At 44.7% G+C, this 17,238-nt stretch overlaps 1 protein-coding gene across 2 annotated transcripts in view; it reads left to right on the top strand.

Annotated features, from left to right (window-relative positions):
* The window catches only part of LOC147438141 (uncharacterized), a 36,667-nt gene extending 20,303 nt beyond the window's left edge, over positions 1-16,364 (top strand). The window contains exons 1-4 of one of the 2 annotated variants that reach the window (XM_086486069.1): positions 14,352-15,186; positions 15,526-15,731; positions 15,829-15,938; positions 16,047-16,364. In XM_086486069.1, coding sequence (XP_086342195.1) covers positions 15,113-15,186; positions 15,526-15,731; positions 15,829-15,938; positions 16,047-16,061 — 405 coding nt within the window. In that variant the 5' untranslated portion in view covers positions 14,352-15,112 and the 3' untranslated portion in view covers positions 16,062-16,364. Of the gene's footprint in view, positions 1-14,351; positions 15,187-15,454; positions 15,732-15,828; positions 15,939-16,046 lie in introns of those variants that run through there. The other variant, XM_086486068.1, reaches the window with a different exon arrangement.
* Positions 16,365-17,238: the final 874 nt, after the last annotated feature.

The following is a 17,238-nucleotide window of genomic DNA, read 5'->3' as shown; positions in this document are numbered from 1 at the left end:
AAAGTCGCTTTCTCGGCCCGGTAGTCAACCACGGCGTAGTTCTTGTGGTACCAAGGGTTCCCGAGTAGAACTTCACTCGCGTGCCCTGAACACCCCTGTCATTGCAAACAAAGTTTGCTAATGCTTGGTGTAATGGCAACATCCCATCCGGGTGCCAGTCGAACTACCTCCGCCTGTGGCGTCAGTCTGTCGGGTGTAATTCCAAATCGAGCCGCCAATTCCAAGTGAAAAGAAGTTGGCCTTGGCTCCTTCAAAAGGGCTTCCCGATCCTTCACTTTGCCCCAAAAGCGGCAAAGTTTGTACTTTCATTCATTAGATTCGGTGCAGGTCCCACGCCATGTGGTACCATTTCTGCTTTTCTATCTGCCTTTTCTGCCACATTCCTCAGCTGCTCTCGAACTCTCAGACCTATCGTCGTCTTTATCATTCTGTTCTTTCTGTGCCTTATTAGGGCACTTCGCGGAGATATGTCCCTGTTCCCCGCATCCAAAGCACTTCCCCTCTCTGATGAAGCGAGCTCTCTCCTCAGGAGTAAGCTTGGGTCGTGCATCATTTTTTTCTATGGTTTGCTCTTTTTCTTTCTACTTTCATTCCTAGAAGTCTGTTCGGCTCGTTGTGTCATGGCCTCATCTGTGGGGTAGGTCAGACTGCCAGAGTGAATGGCAAAGCCCCGCTTCGCATGAATCATCAACTCCTGAATAGAAGCTGACTTCTGTTCCAAGCAGTGGTCTCGGATCTCTGTAGGTAGACCCAAGGTAAACCGCTCAATCTGTTCTCTGAACGAGATCTTCTTGAATGAAGAGGCGGGTAGAAAAGAGCTCTAGAATCTTTCACAATAAGCATTGATTGTATCTTTCTTGGTCATCCGAAGATGGTTCCAAGCAGCTCGTATATCTCGCTCAAACTCTTGAGTCAACCAAGAAGAAATAAAAAGCCTCTTAAATTTCAGCCATTTAACTGGTGCAGTCTTGTTTAAAAGAAGCGTGGACCACCAAGTACGAGCATTCCCCTTAAAGTAAGAGGCAGCTCTCCGAATCTTGGAGTGCTCTGAATAGCGTCCTCCCGCGAAAGTGATGTCAAACTGCTGTATAAAAGACAAAGCCTTCGAAGCATCTGAGTATCCTGAAAAGTATCAAACTTGATCGAGTGGCCATCTTCCTTAAACTCTCGGACTTTCTTGCTTTTATCTTCGAGAAAGTCATACTGGTTGGCTTGTAAAAATTCTTCTTGTTCGCATAAAACTTTCCGTCATCGGAATCTGAGCTATCTGTAGACGAGTCCTCAATAGAACTGTCAGTCTCTAAGCGAGATGTAGCCTTCTTCTTGCCCTTTCCGAAGCTTTGTTTCTTGCTTCGCTTTTTACCTTTTCTGTCTTCTTCGCTCAAGAAGAAGAAGAAGAAATGGGTACTCCTTCAAATCGAACACGCTTTCTCTGTTTCTTTGCCTTGTCAAATTGTCGACCGACGACCCAAATATCCCGGGAAGTCAGTGCCTTTCTTCTGCTTTTTGCCGTGCTTTTTGCCTTTCTTTTGCACGTCGAAAAGCTGAGCAATCCGTGCATCAACCACGTTCTGCAGTTCCTTCTCCGTATATTCCTTGGAGGCAAAAAGGTTTCTTGAGAGCAGGTTTCGGGAGTGGTGTTGTGGTTCTTTGCCACCATCTGTACCTCTTCCAAAGAGGTCTGGTTCATATATTTTGCCATCTTTGGGTCCCTGGCAAAATTGAGCATCATCTTTGTTGCATCGCCAATCAATCGACGACGCTCCATCTCTCTTTGCTCCGCCTGAGTAGGCCGAGGCGGGCCATACTCTCTGTCTGAATCTTCGTTGTGATCCTAGCCCGCATCTCCAGATGCAGAGGGAGTCGAATGATCATTGCCTGAAGCCATAGGTGCCGCGGAAAAAAAAAATTCGGGGATCGGATTTCCCGTAGAAGAGAAATCGGCCGTGCTCTGATACCACTGTAACAGACTTGGACACTCCAAGTCAAGAATCAACCGCGACAACACCAAATAACCACTTCAAAACAATTCACAGATCACAATAGATTTGCACCGGCCCGGCGGAGTTCCGTGCCTAGAGATATTGGCCCCAAAGACTGGCGCCCCTTTCGGTATTTCTTTTTGTATTAATCAATCATCAAAGTACAAGAGAGCGGTTAGGGTTTCACTCTCAGACTCTGCGTCTAGATGCTCTGAGAAGTGAGGCCCTCACCACTAATTTAAAGGTTACAAGGGATGCCCAAAAGTAGAGCCCCAAAAGCTTCAAATCAAAAGCAATTGCTCTCTCTCTCTCTCTCTCACAGAGAGTCAAAACATGAAAGCAAAAGCATTCTCTCTCTTTCTCATTTAAGTAGAGAAAAAGCGAAATTTGCGTCGCTCATCATTTTCCATTTTTAAATAAAATAAAATAATAATCCGTCTCCGCGATTTCCGGAAATTAGGGTTTCTGGCAGAAATTAGGGTTTGCAGGAGTTTTAGGGTTTTTGGCAGAAATTAGGGTTTCTGCTATCCGCCACGTCATCACTTTGTGACATTTGTCGTCTAAAATTGTCCCGACTGGTTGCTCGGTTGACTTCGCGGCAGAGTTATAAAATGTTCCCCTAGTCATACCGGAGGTGATGACGCGAACACATTCCACGGCCCAAAATAGCAGTTCCCTAAATTTTAGGAGATGCTTCCGTTGGTCTTCTGACCATCTATCCTCATTGGGACCGCATCCAAAAGTGCAATGTGGCCCAGCTGTCGGATACTTTCTGTTGGTAGTCCCACCTTGACTTTGTGCCTTTATTGAGTTCACTTCCTAGTATCCACCAACTTGCTAAGTGCGACGGGGGAACCTATATGATCTTGCTCTGAGCCTAGACATCCTCTCACTATACGAATTCCAGTGCCAACCACTTTCCATCTGCGGGTGAAACTACCGTTCACATTGGCCATAGAATGTCCGACCGTTTGCTACTTCAAAAAGAGGGTCTCAAACATAAAACAAAGATCATTGGAAAGAAACCAACAACTAAGGTTAGCAGTTGCCACGTCCTCGTGACATAGTTAATAGCTACCACGTCTCCGTGACATACCCCCCTCTTGAAATCGCAAATGTCCTCGGTTGCATACCATAAATACACGCCACTGATGATCTTCTGCTATTAACACTCTTTTATCGCCGCATGTATCCGCAAGAAAGGTCATAACACATAGATACAAATGACTTAATGAGACCTTCATACCTTTTTCAGTTCCATCTATTACACTGAATTCATATGTACATTTGATGTACTAGCTCTATCATTACCCCTCCTTTGCACACGTTGGGTTGGGGCATAGGTAGGTTGTAACCCAAAGGCTTCAAGGTAAAGTTGTAATACATTTGGTGACTCTGACAGTTAATGCTCTTCCATCCAGTTTGCATCCATAGGCGGATAGTTCCTGAACTTTACCAAATAACGTCTTGCAACTTGTCCTTTAACTTTTTTGTCCTGATGTGCCAAAACTTGCTTAGGTAGTAGGATCTCATCAAGTTCCTCAACTTCTGGCTGATCCTCATATGGCATATTTTCTGGCACATCACCCACGAAGGGTCTTAGAAGACTCACGTGAAACGCATTATGAATCTTCCATGCATCAGGCAATTTCAGCCTGTAAGCCACATCGCTGATCTTGTCAAGCACTTGAAAAGGCCCATAGTAACGCATGCTGAGCTTAAGAAACAACCGTTCCTTGCCCTTCATCTTCTTTGACCTTGCCTTTTCGAACCTTAGCAATACCCAATCACCAGGTGATAACAAAAATTCATGACGGTGACGATCAGCAGCCTTTTTTTGTTTTGCCTGAGTCTTCTCCAAGGCAACTTTGATTTTCTTGTACATTTCATCCATGTTCTCAACATATCGATCTGCCTCAAAGATTTTGTTCTTTGTATGCAAAATGGGAGGAACCCTTTTGTCGCCTTCAACAATCTCAAAAGGTGGTTTGCCAGTTGACGAATGCACCATATTATTGTACTCATACTTAAGCATAGGCAAATACTGTTCCCACTTGCCCTTATTATCTGACACATAGCATTTCAGCAGATCTAAGACAGTAGAATTAGCCTCTTCTAACTGTTAATCAGTTTGTGGATGAAACGAACACGAGAACTTGAGCGTAGTGCCCATGTTCTCGAACAATCCTCTCTAGAACAAACTGGTCATGTGAGGATCACGATCACTAATAATCGATTGTGGCATACCATGGTACTTAAACACATTGTACATAAACAAGCGTGCCATCTGATTAGATTTTATCTTCTTCCTGACAGGGATAAAATGGGCCTGCTTGCTGCACCTGCAGATAATGGTCCATATACCATCATTCCTTGTTGGCGTTCTTGGAAGATCAAAGATAAAGTCCATAGCAATGCTTTCCCATGGCTTATCCGGAATCGGCAGTGGTTGTAACAACCCTGGTGCCTTTTGCCTGTCAAACTTGACCTTTTGGCAAATTATGCATGCTCGCACAAAGGCATCCACATCTCTCTTCAAGGTAGGCCAATAAAAGAATATCTCTACCGCTATAACTGTCGCATCAATACCACGATGCCCTGCATTCGGTGGGACTTGACTCTCTTCCATGACCTTATGTTGCAATGGCCTATTGACACAAAGTCTGCCATGCATCATCATAAAACCATCTCTGAGGAGGTAGTGCTCATGATGTTGGCCCTCTTGTAACTGTTCAAAGATCCTTGCAAAATCTTCATCAGCAGTATACTGTTCCTTCATGTCATCTAGCTCATGATGATAAGGAATTGACACAGCTGAAATTTGTGGCTTTCTTGATAACGCATCAGCCACAATATTCTTCTTGCCTTCCACATGCATAATCTGAAAGTGGAACATGGAAAGAATGTTTGCCCATCGCATATGCTTTTCAGATAACTTTGACTGTGTCAAGAAGTATCGCAAGGCCTAATGATCTGTTTGGACAACAAAATCAGCACCTAAGAGGTAGTGCTTCCAGCTAGAAAGCGCATGAATCACGGCCAAGAGCTCTTTCTCATAGACTTGCATTGTCTTCTCTGGCCCTTGCAAATTTCGGCTTTCATAAGCTACTACCCGTCCATCTTGCATTAGCACTGCTCCGATGCTACTGCCACATGCGTCACACTGGACCACAATTACTTCCTGAGATCTTGCAAAACAATTATTGGATCTGAAGTCAACTTTTCCTTTAAGAGACTAAAAGCTGAAATCTCTTTTTGGGTCCATCTAAAAGTGACCTCTTTCTTTTGCAAACTGTGAAGAGGGGATGCTATCTCTGCAAAATCTTCTATAGTAGGAACATGATCCCAAGAAGCTTCTGACATCGTGCACAGTCTTCAAGTCTGGCCATGTCTTAATAGCTTCGACCTTTGCGGGATCCATTCTAACACCATCCTTTGAGACTATGTGGCCAAGAAAGTGGATCTCTTCCAGGAAGAATTCACTTTTCTTAGGATTGACAAGTAACCTGTGACTACGCAGCTCTTCGAACACAATGGTCAAGTGACGCCTATGCTCCTCTTCATTCTTTGAATACACTATCATGTCATCGAAGAATGTCCCAACAAACTGTTGATGCGAGCGGAAAATCCGGTCCATCATTCTGTTGAACGTGGCAAGAGCATTTGTTAGACCAAACGGCATCACTAGAAACTCATAAAGACCAAATGTCGTTCTAAACGCAGTGTTGTGCACATCCTCTGGCCTTGTACGAATCTGATGGTACCCACTCTTAAGGTCTATCCTGCTAAAAATTGCAGCACCCTCTAAACGATCGAGAATATCATCAATTTGAGGAATAGGAAACCTATTCTTGATGGTATTCTTATTCAACGCACGGTAATCAATACACATGCGCCATGAGCCATCCTTCTTTTGCACTAGGAGCATTGGGGAGCAAAAGGGTGAAGAACTAGGCTGAATCAGCCCCTTCTCTAATAACTCCTCAACCTGCCCATAATCTCTTTCTGTTGCGCTGCACTAACCCTGTAGGCAGGTCTGTTTGGTGGGCTACACCCTGGCACCAAATCTATCCGATGGTCCTCAGGTCTCTCTGGCGGCAATTGCGATGGTAATGAATTAGAAAAACCGTCACTAAACTTTTGCAAAAATGTTGACCTTTCTTTATTCAACGCAGATAAATTTGACTGATCACTATCTGAGACATCACGTGAAAAAATCAAGTACACAGAAAGATGGTTTTTTATTACAGAAGTGATAGCAGAAGCAGATACAATAGGGACTGACTCTCCTTTTAGCTTTACATCCAAGATGTGAGTTTTGCCTGCTGTACAGTGATCTTTTTCTTGTAGGCATCCAAGACTCCATGTACTCGGAACATCCACTGGATCCCCAACAAGGCGTCACATCTTTCCAGCGGCATGATGTAGAACTCTTCTGTGTCCACATACGGCTGAATATGCAGACGCAGCTTTCCAATGATGGGAGTAACACACTCTGAGTGGCCAGGACATGCCAACCCTGCGTGTGCTGTGTACCCCATCTCTTCAGCTCTGATGCCCAGCTTCATAGCTAACTCTGGTGAGATAAAGTTGACTTTGGCACCTGGATCAAAGAAGATGAGTGTCGTCTGATCCCTAACTTTACCCCATGTCCTGCATAACTCACTGGCATCTGTACTGGGCCTGTCACCCACCATGTCTGGCACCAAACCTGCCGTGGGTTTAGGCTTCTTGCCTTTGTGGTCTTCTTTATCATCTGAGTCAGCTGGTCTTTTCCTTTGTGGACAATTGGTAGCAAAGTGATCAGGCTGCTCGCATATAAAGCATTTGTTTTCAACCATTAGGACCTTCTTTTCCTCGAGCGACTTGCGCACAAAAGGCTTCTTTCTCTGTTTCTTTGCCTACGCTCCATAAGTCCCAGCTGAATCCTTGTCTTTGGTGGCCTTTTCTGACCCCTGTGACGCTTCAGGAGCCATTTTCACAAAGGGCTTCTTTGCTGAATTTTTCTTTTGCTGCCCTCCTTTCTCATTGCTCGGAAACCCACTCTCCTCTCCTTTCAACAAGGCAAGACCAGTGTTCGCAACTTCCATAAGCTGAGTGAGGGTAGCCACTCTGTTCTTAGTACAGTAATCCCGAAGCCCTTTAGGTAGCCCACAACAATACTTCTCTATCTGCTCTGTCAATGGCACAAATCTATAGGAGGTCACTGAGAGTAACGCTTTACAAAACCTCCGATTGTACTCCAGCAAGCTCTTGCATGTAGCCGAAGTAAGCTGGTGCCAATCTGTCATGACGTCGGCTTCAAATTCATTTGAAGGCCAAGCAGATGCAAACATTTGCTTGAAGTAAACCCAAGTGGCGGGTGCGTGCCCTTGCATTAACAATGTCGTCCACCATGTAAGCGCATTGACCTTTAAGAAAGTGACAGCTTTCCTAACTTTCGAGGCCTCTGTAAAATTCCCTCTTGCATAAGCTGTATCGAACTGCTGGAGGAAGGTAAGAGCCTTTGCTTTATCTTCAAAGCCACTAAAAGTACTAAACTTTACAGTTGCACCACCTTCTTGGTAAGCTCTGGGCTTCTCCAGTGCCCCCAAGTTGTCATAAGGAATGGTCTGCAACATGGGCACTGTAGTAGGCATGATCGGCACATCTTGGCCATTCACATTTTGCGTTAGAGGTGCGATATTTGGCTGCTGTCTAGAAAAACCAGCCATGTCAGAATGACCCTGTGGAACCCCAAACTGGCCCTTGTTGCATTGAAAACCCTGCTGCATGCCGGTATGGTATGTTGCATGCCGATACTACCATACATGGGGTTTGGCATCATGCCTTGCATACCCCCAAATACTGTTCCTGGCACGTATGGCTGACTTCCAAGGGCATAACCAGCCATACTTTGAAACATTGATCCACCCCCGAAATACCCACGATATACCGTGGATGGTGGAAAAACTGGGTGCATAGCCTGGTATCCAGTTCCCTGTCCATTCAAGATAGCATGCGGGCTCTAAAAGGTGGTGGGCTGAACTGGCATAACCTGTGGAATAGGTGCTCTAGCCACCTGTTCAAGCACGGGAGGAATCTATTTTGGAGCCCCTGACTCTGCAACATGCGAGTGTTCCCTTTCTTGCTGAGTCGCATTAAGTACTTGGGCTAGAGCCTCAACATGCTCCGTACACGGTGTAGGTTGCCTATTTTGCTGTTGCACTGGTGGCGCTTGCAAGAACTCCATAAACCTTGGATTTTGCACCAGCTGCGAAAAGACATTCACCGCGGCAACTAACTGAGTCCTGAACGCATCATTCTCAAGTTGCCCAGTCATAAAGCCCTGTACTACTGGAGGGACATTCACATTAATAGGAGGTACAGTCTGACGTGGCCGTGAGCTCTCGTCAATCTCGAAGACCATAGGAATCTCCTGCCTGTCCTTCGAAGAGGAACCTTCTTCCATAATGCTCCTTTGTCGGCCATAGTGTAATCCCACGTTCCTGCACTCTGTGTCTTTACCCAAAGCAACCGAGGCTCACTCTTTGAGGAAAAAGTGATTGATGTCCCGGCAACGGAACCTTGAAACCGGCCCGCCGTAGGGCGGTAGGCTTTGGCTTTCACGCGAAATTCTTTACTTTAGACACACACAAAGAGAACGGGCAAAGGAAACCTGTGACGGGAATTAACACTTAAGTGCACACACAGCTCGGAAGCTAGAATGCTCCGAGCAGACGCCGACAACCTGTAGGCCCCAAAATTGGCGCCCCTTTCGGTATCTCTTTATTCTTTAACAGAGGGAATATAACCTGTGATTTCCTAAGAGCTGTCCTCCATAATCCGGGCTAACATACACCTAATCTGGCCCGATTTCGGCAGCATAACTGTACTAGGACACTTCACAGTCAGTATCCCCATGCAATAGATGACTTTCCCGACGCATACGTACACTTTGCAAAACCTGGCAAGAATCTGCAGCATGCTGAATTCTCTGTTTTTTGCCCCGAAAATGCGCCAGATCACCTCTACAACAGTCCCCTCGCGTCCCCGAACCTCCTGGGGGTATTAGGGACCGTTTAGGGCCGAAACCCTAAACTTGCAAAAATACACAGCAGGCTATAATTCCCCGTTTTGGGCTCCGTTTCACGTGCCGATCGCATCTGTAGCAAGTCCTCGAGCTCCCGCACCTGTAGGGCTACTTGCCCTCTGAATCAGACGAGATTTCTCACGTGAAACCTCTCCGAATTCACCTGTACCTGCGGGGGATTAGCCATTAGCTAACCCAGTACCTGTGCAAGAGGCTCTTGCCTTGGCAATCGCGCATGAACCCACACAACTATACATTAGTCAAATGAAAAGCCCTCTTGTGTGGCATCACATAATCGCACGTAAGGGAGAGAGAGAGAGCAGTGTGTAGCGTGCAGGGCATCACTCCTGGCACCACATTGTACATAGAGGGAAAGGAAGCACTCCATAGCTCTTAACCTGTGGCAGTTTGCACAATGAGGCCTCTCCCAGCTTAAATTTCAGCGCTACCTCTTCCTTTGTGAGGCAAGTGCACAGAAATGTGCCACTTGGCGCATTTACAAGCATTTTCCCGTTTCAGGTTTGCCGCCTAAAAATTTCGCGACTGGTTGCTCAGTTGACTTCGCAGCAAAGTTGTAAAATGTTCCCCTAGTCATACTGGAGGTAATGACGCGAACACATTTCACGATCCAAAATAGCAGTTCCCTAAATTTTAGGAGATGCTTCCGTTGGGCTCCCACTGGTCTTTTGACCATCTATCTTCATTGGGACCGCATCTAAAAGTGCAATGTGGCCCAACTCTCGGATACTTTCTGTTGGTAGTCCCACCTTGACTTCGTGCCTTTATTGAGTTCACTTCCTAGTATCCACCAACTTGCTAAGTGCGATGGGGGACCTATATGATCTTGCTCTGAGCCTAGAGATCTTCTTACTATACGAATTCCAGTGCCGACCACTTCCCATCTGCGGGTGAAACTACCGTTCACATGGGCCATACAATGTCCGACCGTTTGCTACTTCAAAAAGAGGGTCTCAAAAATAAAACAAAAATCATTGGAAAGAAACCAACAACTAAGGTTAGCAGTTGCCACGTCCTCCTGACATAGTTAACAGCAGCCACGTCCCCGTGACACTTAGCAACATCATTTTGGCTTCTAACAGTTGTCCTCAATTATAGTGCTTGAACATATCCTTCCAGAATCTCGAGATAAGATGCTAATTCCTACTTAGATCCAGTCAGCGACTAAGGTAGAATAGTTCTTTACTAAATACTTCCATGTAATCTTTTCAGATTTTAGTGGCCGCTCCTGATGATGAATAATTTGCTCCGGTTGGGTATTTCCTATGTTTCCTTAACCTCAGGGGGTTCCTCAACACTAGGTTGACTCGGAGGCGGTTCCACATATGGCCGGAGTAAATTAACATGGAAAGCATTATGGATCCTTCAATTAGGTGGTAACTATAATCAGAATATCACATCCTTCACTTGGTCAATTATTTTAAACGGCCCATAATAACGATTGGAAAGTTTCACTTGTTTCTTTAGTCTCGCCTTCTCAAACTTGACTAAGATTAATTGACCAACTTTCAAGTCCAAATTCCTTTTGTGCTTGTCCGCAGCTTTCTTATGTTTTTCTTGAGAGTGTAATATTGCTCTCTTAACTTGCCCATAGGTAGTGTTCAATATCCCGGACAAACTCATCTGCTGCAATATCTTATCCTTAGTTAAAAAGATCGGTGGAAGCAAAGGCTTACCATAAAGAATTTCAAAGGGTACCTTCCCCGTAGACGAATGTGTGGTATTGTTATACACGTACTCAACAAGGGACAAATACTTCTCCCAGTGAGATTGTTTGTCCAACACATAGGATTTCAACATATCCAATATTGTAGAATTAGCAATCTCACCCTGTCCATCCGTTTCGGGATGGTATGTAGAAGATAAATTCAACTTCGTGCCAAGGTTGTCAAACAAGGCATGCCAAAAATTTCCTATCATGCGAGGATTTCCATCACTTACAATAGATTTGGGCATCCCATGATGCTTGAAATCTGTGCTAGAAAAACCCTGCTGAATCGCTTTGATTTCTTATACCTTTCGATAAATTGAAAATGTTTAATTTCCAAACTAGAGAGCGAACCCTTGTTAGTTTTATCCAAAAATGCACTTCTTCATTTCCTTTTTTTCCTTATACCTTTCAATAAATTGAAAATGTTTAATTTCCAAACTAGAGAGCGAACCCTTGTTAGTTTTATCCAAAAATGCACTTCTTCATTTCCTTTTTAATGGAGATATCGCTTACAATAGGAAATAGCCAATCTCCAGCATCAACAAAAATTAATGTTCTTGTCCTCATGCTCAAAATCAAGATCTTTTCCACATAATTTGAGACTAATTGCATATAGAAGTGCCATGGCAAACCCAAGATGATATCACATCCCTTGATGGGTGCCATAAAAAATCATTCGTGTTTGTTGTGTGTGCCAATCTGCAGATTGAGTTGTCCCTGCACGAGAGTTGCATCGGTACTCAACCCCTCAAATGCCGATCCAGATGTGGCTGAAGTGTCTAGTTGAGCCGGTGTGAGGCCCAAGCGTTCTACAATATCCAGTGATATGAAATTGTCCATTGATCCAGGATCACAGAGGATCGATTACTTGCTGGTTAGGATCGATACTTGCTGGTTATTCAGAGATCCCCAACCCTTTAGAAGCTCACACTTTCCTTTTTCCGTTTCTGTATTCCTTTGTACATCAAGAATAGAATTCGACCTGAGTGGAGCGGGTTCCTTCTTTGTTTGTTCTTTCTTCTAAGATGCTTGTTCCTTTTGTTTCTCTCGAACAGGGCAATCGGCCTTCATGTGTCTTTTCTCACCACAATAAAAACATCGTCCTTTCTCTTTGAAGGTTTGTACTTGGTTGGGCGTCAGATACTTGAGCTATTTTTCCGTACCCTCTGGCTTCTTAGGCTGACGCAAGTCCTCAGGGGGGGATGCTTTTTGCCTTAGTCACCATGGTCATCATAAACCGCTCTTTGTCTCACATGGTACGTGCTTTGTTCCATCCTTCTCGAGGTTCCAGTGGAATGTAGATCCTTGGCAATGACTGCCGACTCCATTATCCATTGAAGGTTATCATGAGGATACACCTTCATGCTCTTTCGAAGCGGTGGTTGAAGGCCTGCTTCGAATTTCCGCATCTTTTCCTCGTCAGAAATCTCCATGAAAGGGGAAACTTTCAGAAGAACTGACCAATACTTGTCAACATGAGCAGTGACTTTCTCATGTTCCTTCTGGGCAAGCCAATCCCATTCCTTCCGAATGTTCTTCTCAAAGTCGGGTGGAAGGACTTGTTCGTAAAATTCAGCTTTGAATTGAGTCCACATTGTGGCTTGATTACCTCCAAAATCTTGGCCAACCACTAGTTGCTTGCTATCTCCTTGACAACATGACGCAACTTGGATTTTTCCATAAAGTTTCGATTGGAAAAAGCAATATAGTGTCTATAGCGGAAACCATACAGACTCCAACCATTGTATCCGGGTGGAGGTGGGGGAGGCGGTGGCAATGGTGGTGGAGGAGGTGGTTGCATGCAGTACAGGTCAGGAGATTGAACCATATTCCTGAAAACTCCCTCGATTGAAATCGAAGACTAGGTAGGTTGTGGATTTGAAGCCCTTGTGCTTTCAAGTGCCAGAGGAAGAGGAACAGAGCCGGCAACAGTATTGTTGAAAACTACGTAGAACTGGGAGATTCTGCTAAGGATAGGAGAAATTGCAGATACTCTGTGGAGTCCAGAAACACAATCTTGCTTTGTTTGTTCTTGGGAGGAACGGTATGCTTTTAGAAAAACACGATTGAAGCTTTGATACCACTATAACATGACAAGCACCACATACCAACTAAAACAACAAACTGAGACAGACGTTTAAACTTTAACACTTCAAACAACTGAACAGAAAGAAAGAGAGAATCCACATGAGACATGGAGTGGCTGAGTTCCATTCCCAGGCTGCAATGGCCCCAAACGATGGCGCCCCTTTTGCTATTTCTTTATATTGCTTCAACAGGGTACAATTTTGTGGCTCCGCTTTGCTTCTCCATGCGGTAGAATGCCAGAGAGAGAGAGAGAGAGAGAGAGAGAGAGAGAGAGAGAGAGAGAGAGAGAGAGAGAGAGAGAGAGAAAATGAAATGTTATATTAACGTCTTCAAAAGGCCAAAATGACCTATGAGACCAATCAGTTACAAAATAGTGAATCTAATACCATGTCTGGGTACAAAAGAACTAGAAAAGAACTAGAAGTGGAACAAAATACTACTACTACTACTACAATCTAAAACTACGTGGGTGTAGCAGCTGATACAATAGGTACCCGGTAAACTGGATGTAACAGTGTGTGAAACAAAGATGGAAGAAATGGTGAGGATCCATCCTCATCTGCACTCTGGATGTCGAGAGAGTATGGCTCGAATCTTCTGTTGTAGTCTCCGTCGATGCTGTGTAGCTCCTCTCCTCAGTCGCGGTCGTCTGTATCTCTGTAGCTCCAATGCTCGGTCGATGAGAGTGCCAGTAGTGGTCGAATGAGTGTGGGACGAGCTCTGAGAGAGAGAGCCCACAACACGTATTTAAAGGCCCTAGGCCCATCCAAAAGCATGTACATTAAAAGCAGTAAGTTCTAAAAGCTGGGGGTCCAAAATCAAGCGCCCAATGGATTTATCGTATGCTGCTACCACGTCATCAATCATTAGCGCAAGATGCGGAAATTCCGTACAGCCTGCCACGTCATCAGCCTTCACACACAAATTTGGATGTGTGAACCACTTGGCCGGTTCTTGTAAGTTGTTGAGGGCTAGGATTATTAATTCTAACCCATTAATAATTTGGGCCACTCGGCGGGAACCTGTAAGTTGGTAAACCTTTTGTGCTTCTCCTTCTGCTCGGGTTTAGGCCCCTCGGCTGGGATCCGCAAGTTGGCTAGTGTAGTTAGGCTCAGGGAGTTCTAATCCTCTGGGTCTTTAGTGGCTTGACACGTCAGCAGTCTGTGACACAACCAGCTCAGCGTGTGATAAGCTGTGAGTGGGGAGGATCATGGGGCTTTCTGCGGCAGGGAGTGGACATTGTGGCTGTTGGTCTGGTGGCGCAATTGAGGAGTTGGCTGTGCCAGAGAGAGAGGGGTTTTCCTTGAGGGGGAGGGGGTTGCCTGGCTGCTCCTCCCTCGAGCTCGCCATGCCTCTCTCCCCCCCCTCCCCCCCCCCCCCCCTTCCATATTTTTCTTTCTTGGGTCTCATCGCATAGGTAAAGGCTGGCATAGGTTCAGCGCGCTGCATCCCGGATGGGAGCCGGCTCATGGCCTGATTTAGTCGTGCTTTTTTGTTTGAAGGATAGAGGTTCTGACGATCTCATGTTTCCTGTGTGGCTTGCTGGCGGGTTTGGGCTATGAGATCTCTATTATTTGTGGTTCGGTGGATGCCCTTGGGTGGTGCCACCTGCGGACATGATAGACAGTACGGATGATGATGTGGTAGACAGTACAAATTTTCGGAATCTGCGTTGACATGCTGACGTGGCAGACAATATGGATTTCCGCGTTTTGCACTGACAGGTGCTGACATGGCAGCTTGTACGGATTTCCGTAAATTGTGCTGAGTGCTTTTCTGGCAGATTTTTGAAACAAGTTGCTTTTGGGACTTTTTGCTTTTGAGTTTACACTTTTTGGGCCTCTGCTTTTGGCATCCCTTGTAAGAATAAAAGAGCCCTAAGGGCCTCACTTCTCAAAGCATCTGGACGCAGAGTCTGAGAGCGGAGGTTCCCGACGGGAGTTGTACTTTGCTCAAGATTTGATATAAAAAAGAATTACTGAAAGGGGCGCCAGGTTTTGGGGCCAATACCTCTGGGCACGGAACTACGCCGGGCCATGCCGTCTCGAATTGAACTGTGATTTAAAGTTGTGAATTATTTTCGGTGAATCTTGTCGGGGCATGTCTTCCTTGGTGGTAGCTTGAAAGGCATGGTGGCATCAGGAGTGATCCTTTTTTTATGCTGTATTGCTTTTGGGCAATGGTGACAAGCAACATGAACCCACCCATAGAGTGTGCAATGCCATGCGTAATTAATGACCAATGGCCAACCCACAACCAAAAGTCTTTGCGCTGCAAGCAAATCCTAGAAAATCAGGATTGAAAGCATCTGGCAGGTAAATTTATAAGTTTTGGACAGTTGATGTGTTGCAATCTTATATTATGCTTAAATCTTTTAAAGAAGCTCACACTTCTGCTCTTTGCGGAGATCTTTTTTGATGAGATGTACAAGGCGTCTTCAAGTAAATTATCAAATTACATTATGCACCAGACATTTCCTGCAATTTAAGAAAAGTTTGATGTGCTTGTGTGTGCACATCAATTTAAGAAAATTTTAGCACCTTGGTAGGCATCCACTGACAAGTGCTCTGCAATGAGATTTAGTGTGCAGCAATTTCAGCTATAACTCATCGAAGACAGAGAGAGGACACTGCAACAACCACTGGACTTCTCAGAGGCCCTAATACAGCGCTTTCTGAGCTGCCGATATTGCCGCTACCGTGGCAAGTCTCCCAACAATCAAATGATCCTAAAGTGCAGCAACAGCTGGATGAGAGGACGAGGATATTGCAAAAGCTGCAATTGATGGAAGATGATTTGAAGAATCCCTCGCTAATGAGCTTTTGGGATGAGGAGGACATCTGTCCCACCTGCTTAGATGGTTAGTGACAGTGTATGCGTTTGACGTGTTTCTTGCATATGTAAAAGTGAATGCTTATTAGCAATGCTAATCTAGCATAACCTTGGTCATTTCTTAGGCTTTGATCCTGAAAACCCAAAGGTTAACACTGAGTGTGGGCACCATTTCCATTTAGCTTGCATTCTTGAATGGGCAGAGAGACAAGAGACATGTCCAGTGTGTGACAAGGTGCATTTTTTCTTCTCCACTTTCAATAAGAAAGCATATAGTTTTTTGGTTGGAATTGCCCTCGCTCTCTCCGATGGTTTTTTTAACTCCTGAATTTCTGCGATGCAGAAAATGGTTTTCTGATCAGGTGCCCCTCCTTGGAGTGTGGTACAAAAGATTCAGCAGATCCGAGTCGACACAGCATTCAATGACCGATCTCTGCTGGTTAGCGGGTTTACCGGAGGCAATATGTTTTTGCCAAGACGTGTCTTTCGCAGGCATGGCATCAGATTGTAGATATTCATTTTGAAAGACTGTATGTAGTCATTTTACACTGTGCATTACTTGCATTCTCAGTATTGGTACTAGCCACTTACTACACGTCATTGACATTCTTAAAACACTTGATTCCAACATCTCAATTTAAGAAAATGTTTGATTGAGGCTTATGGGGTTGTTCTTTCTATATCAAAGATAAGGTTTCTTTTGTCATAGGTAGTGTTGAATGGAAATGCCCCGTGAATTATTTACTGTGGCAATGAATACCTTTTGAATTTTACATATTGATGTTTGACATTTCGTTTCGTCTTTCCTATGGCATTTTGGATTTGTGCTGAAGCCTTCTGCAGTGATGCGAAACTTGGAAGAAAAGATTGCCTATGGGAATTGTGTGTTCTAGAAAAAATAAAAAGGATTGAACACCGGCACAAAGCCCTTGCTAGGGAGTGAAGACTTGGAACCTTATGAGCATTTCTTGCAATCCGGGAGGACATCTTCAACAGAGCTGCTTCTTGCACTTCTGAAAGAGGCTACATTGTAATAGAAACCTTAGCTCTAAATTCTGTAAATGCAGCTCTCAGAAGTATACCACACATGGCATACGTGACAATCAAAGCACTGCCAGATACGACTTTTTTTGACGACTTGTGGCTAACAATGTCGTCATGAATCTTTTTACCCATGTCAACATAGTCCATAATTCCATGTGCCTTTGAAGTGCAAGCATAGGTGAACACATTTGGAGAGAAGCCATGGCTCTGTTTTTGCTTGAAACTGCCTACACCTTCCTCATCCTGCACATGTTGGACATACCCAACAAATAAGTGCAGTCTAAGAAATGGCTTAACATATAGGCTGCTCCTTTAGAACTCATTGTGCTTTCAAAAGTGCACTGCACTCAGCATATGTGCCAATTAAAGCATTTCCAAGCATGATGCTATTGATGCTGGTCTTGATTGCATATACATGTCAAGCAAAGCATGTGTTCTGAAATACTCTGCAATCATAGACAATGCAGTGTTTCCTTTTGCCTTGGTACAGA

The sequence above is a fragment of the Adiantum capillus-veneris genome, chromosome 17 (genome assembly GCF_014529385.1).
Source record: "Adiantum capillus-veneris isolate H3 chromosome 17, ASM1452938v2, whole genome shotgun sequence".
Taxonomy (NCBI): domain Eukaryota; kingdom Viridiplantae; phylum Streptophyta; class Polypodiopsida; order Polypodiales; family Pteridaceae; genus Adiantum; species Adiantum capillus-veneris.
Note: the sequence above shows the minus strand (reverse complement) of the source record. Positions and strands in the feature narration are given on the sequence as shown.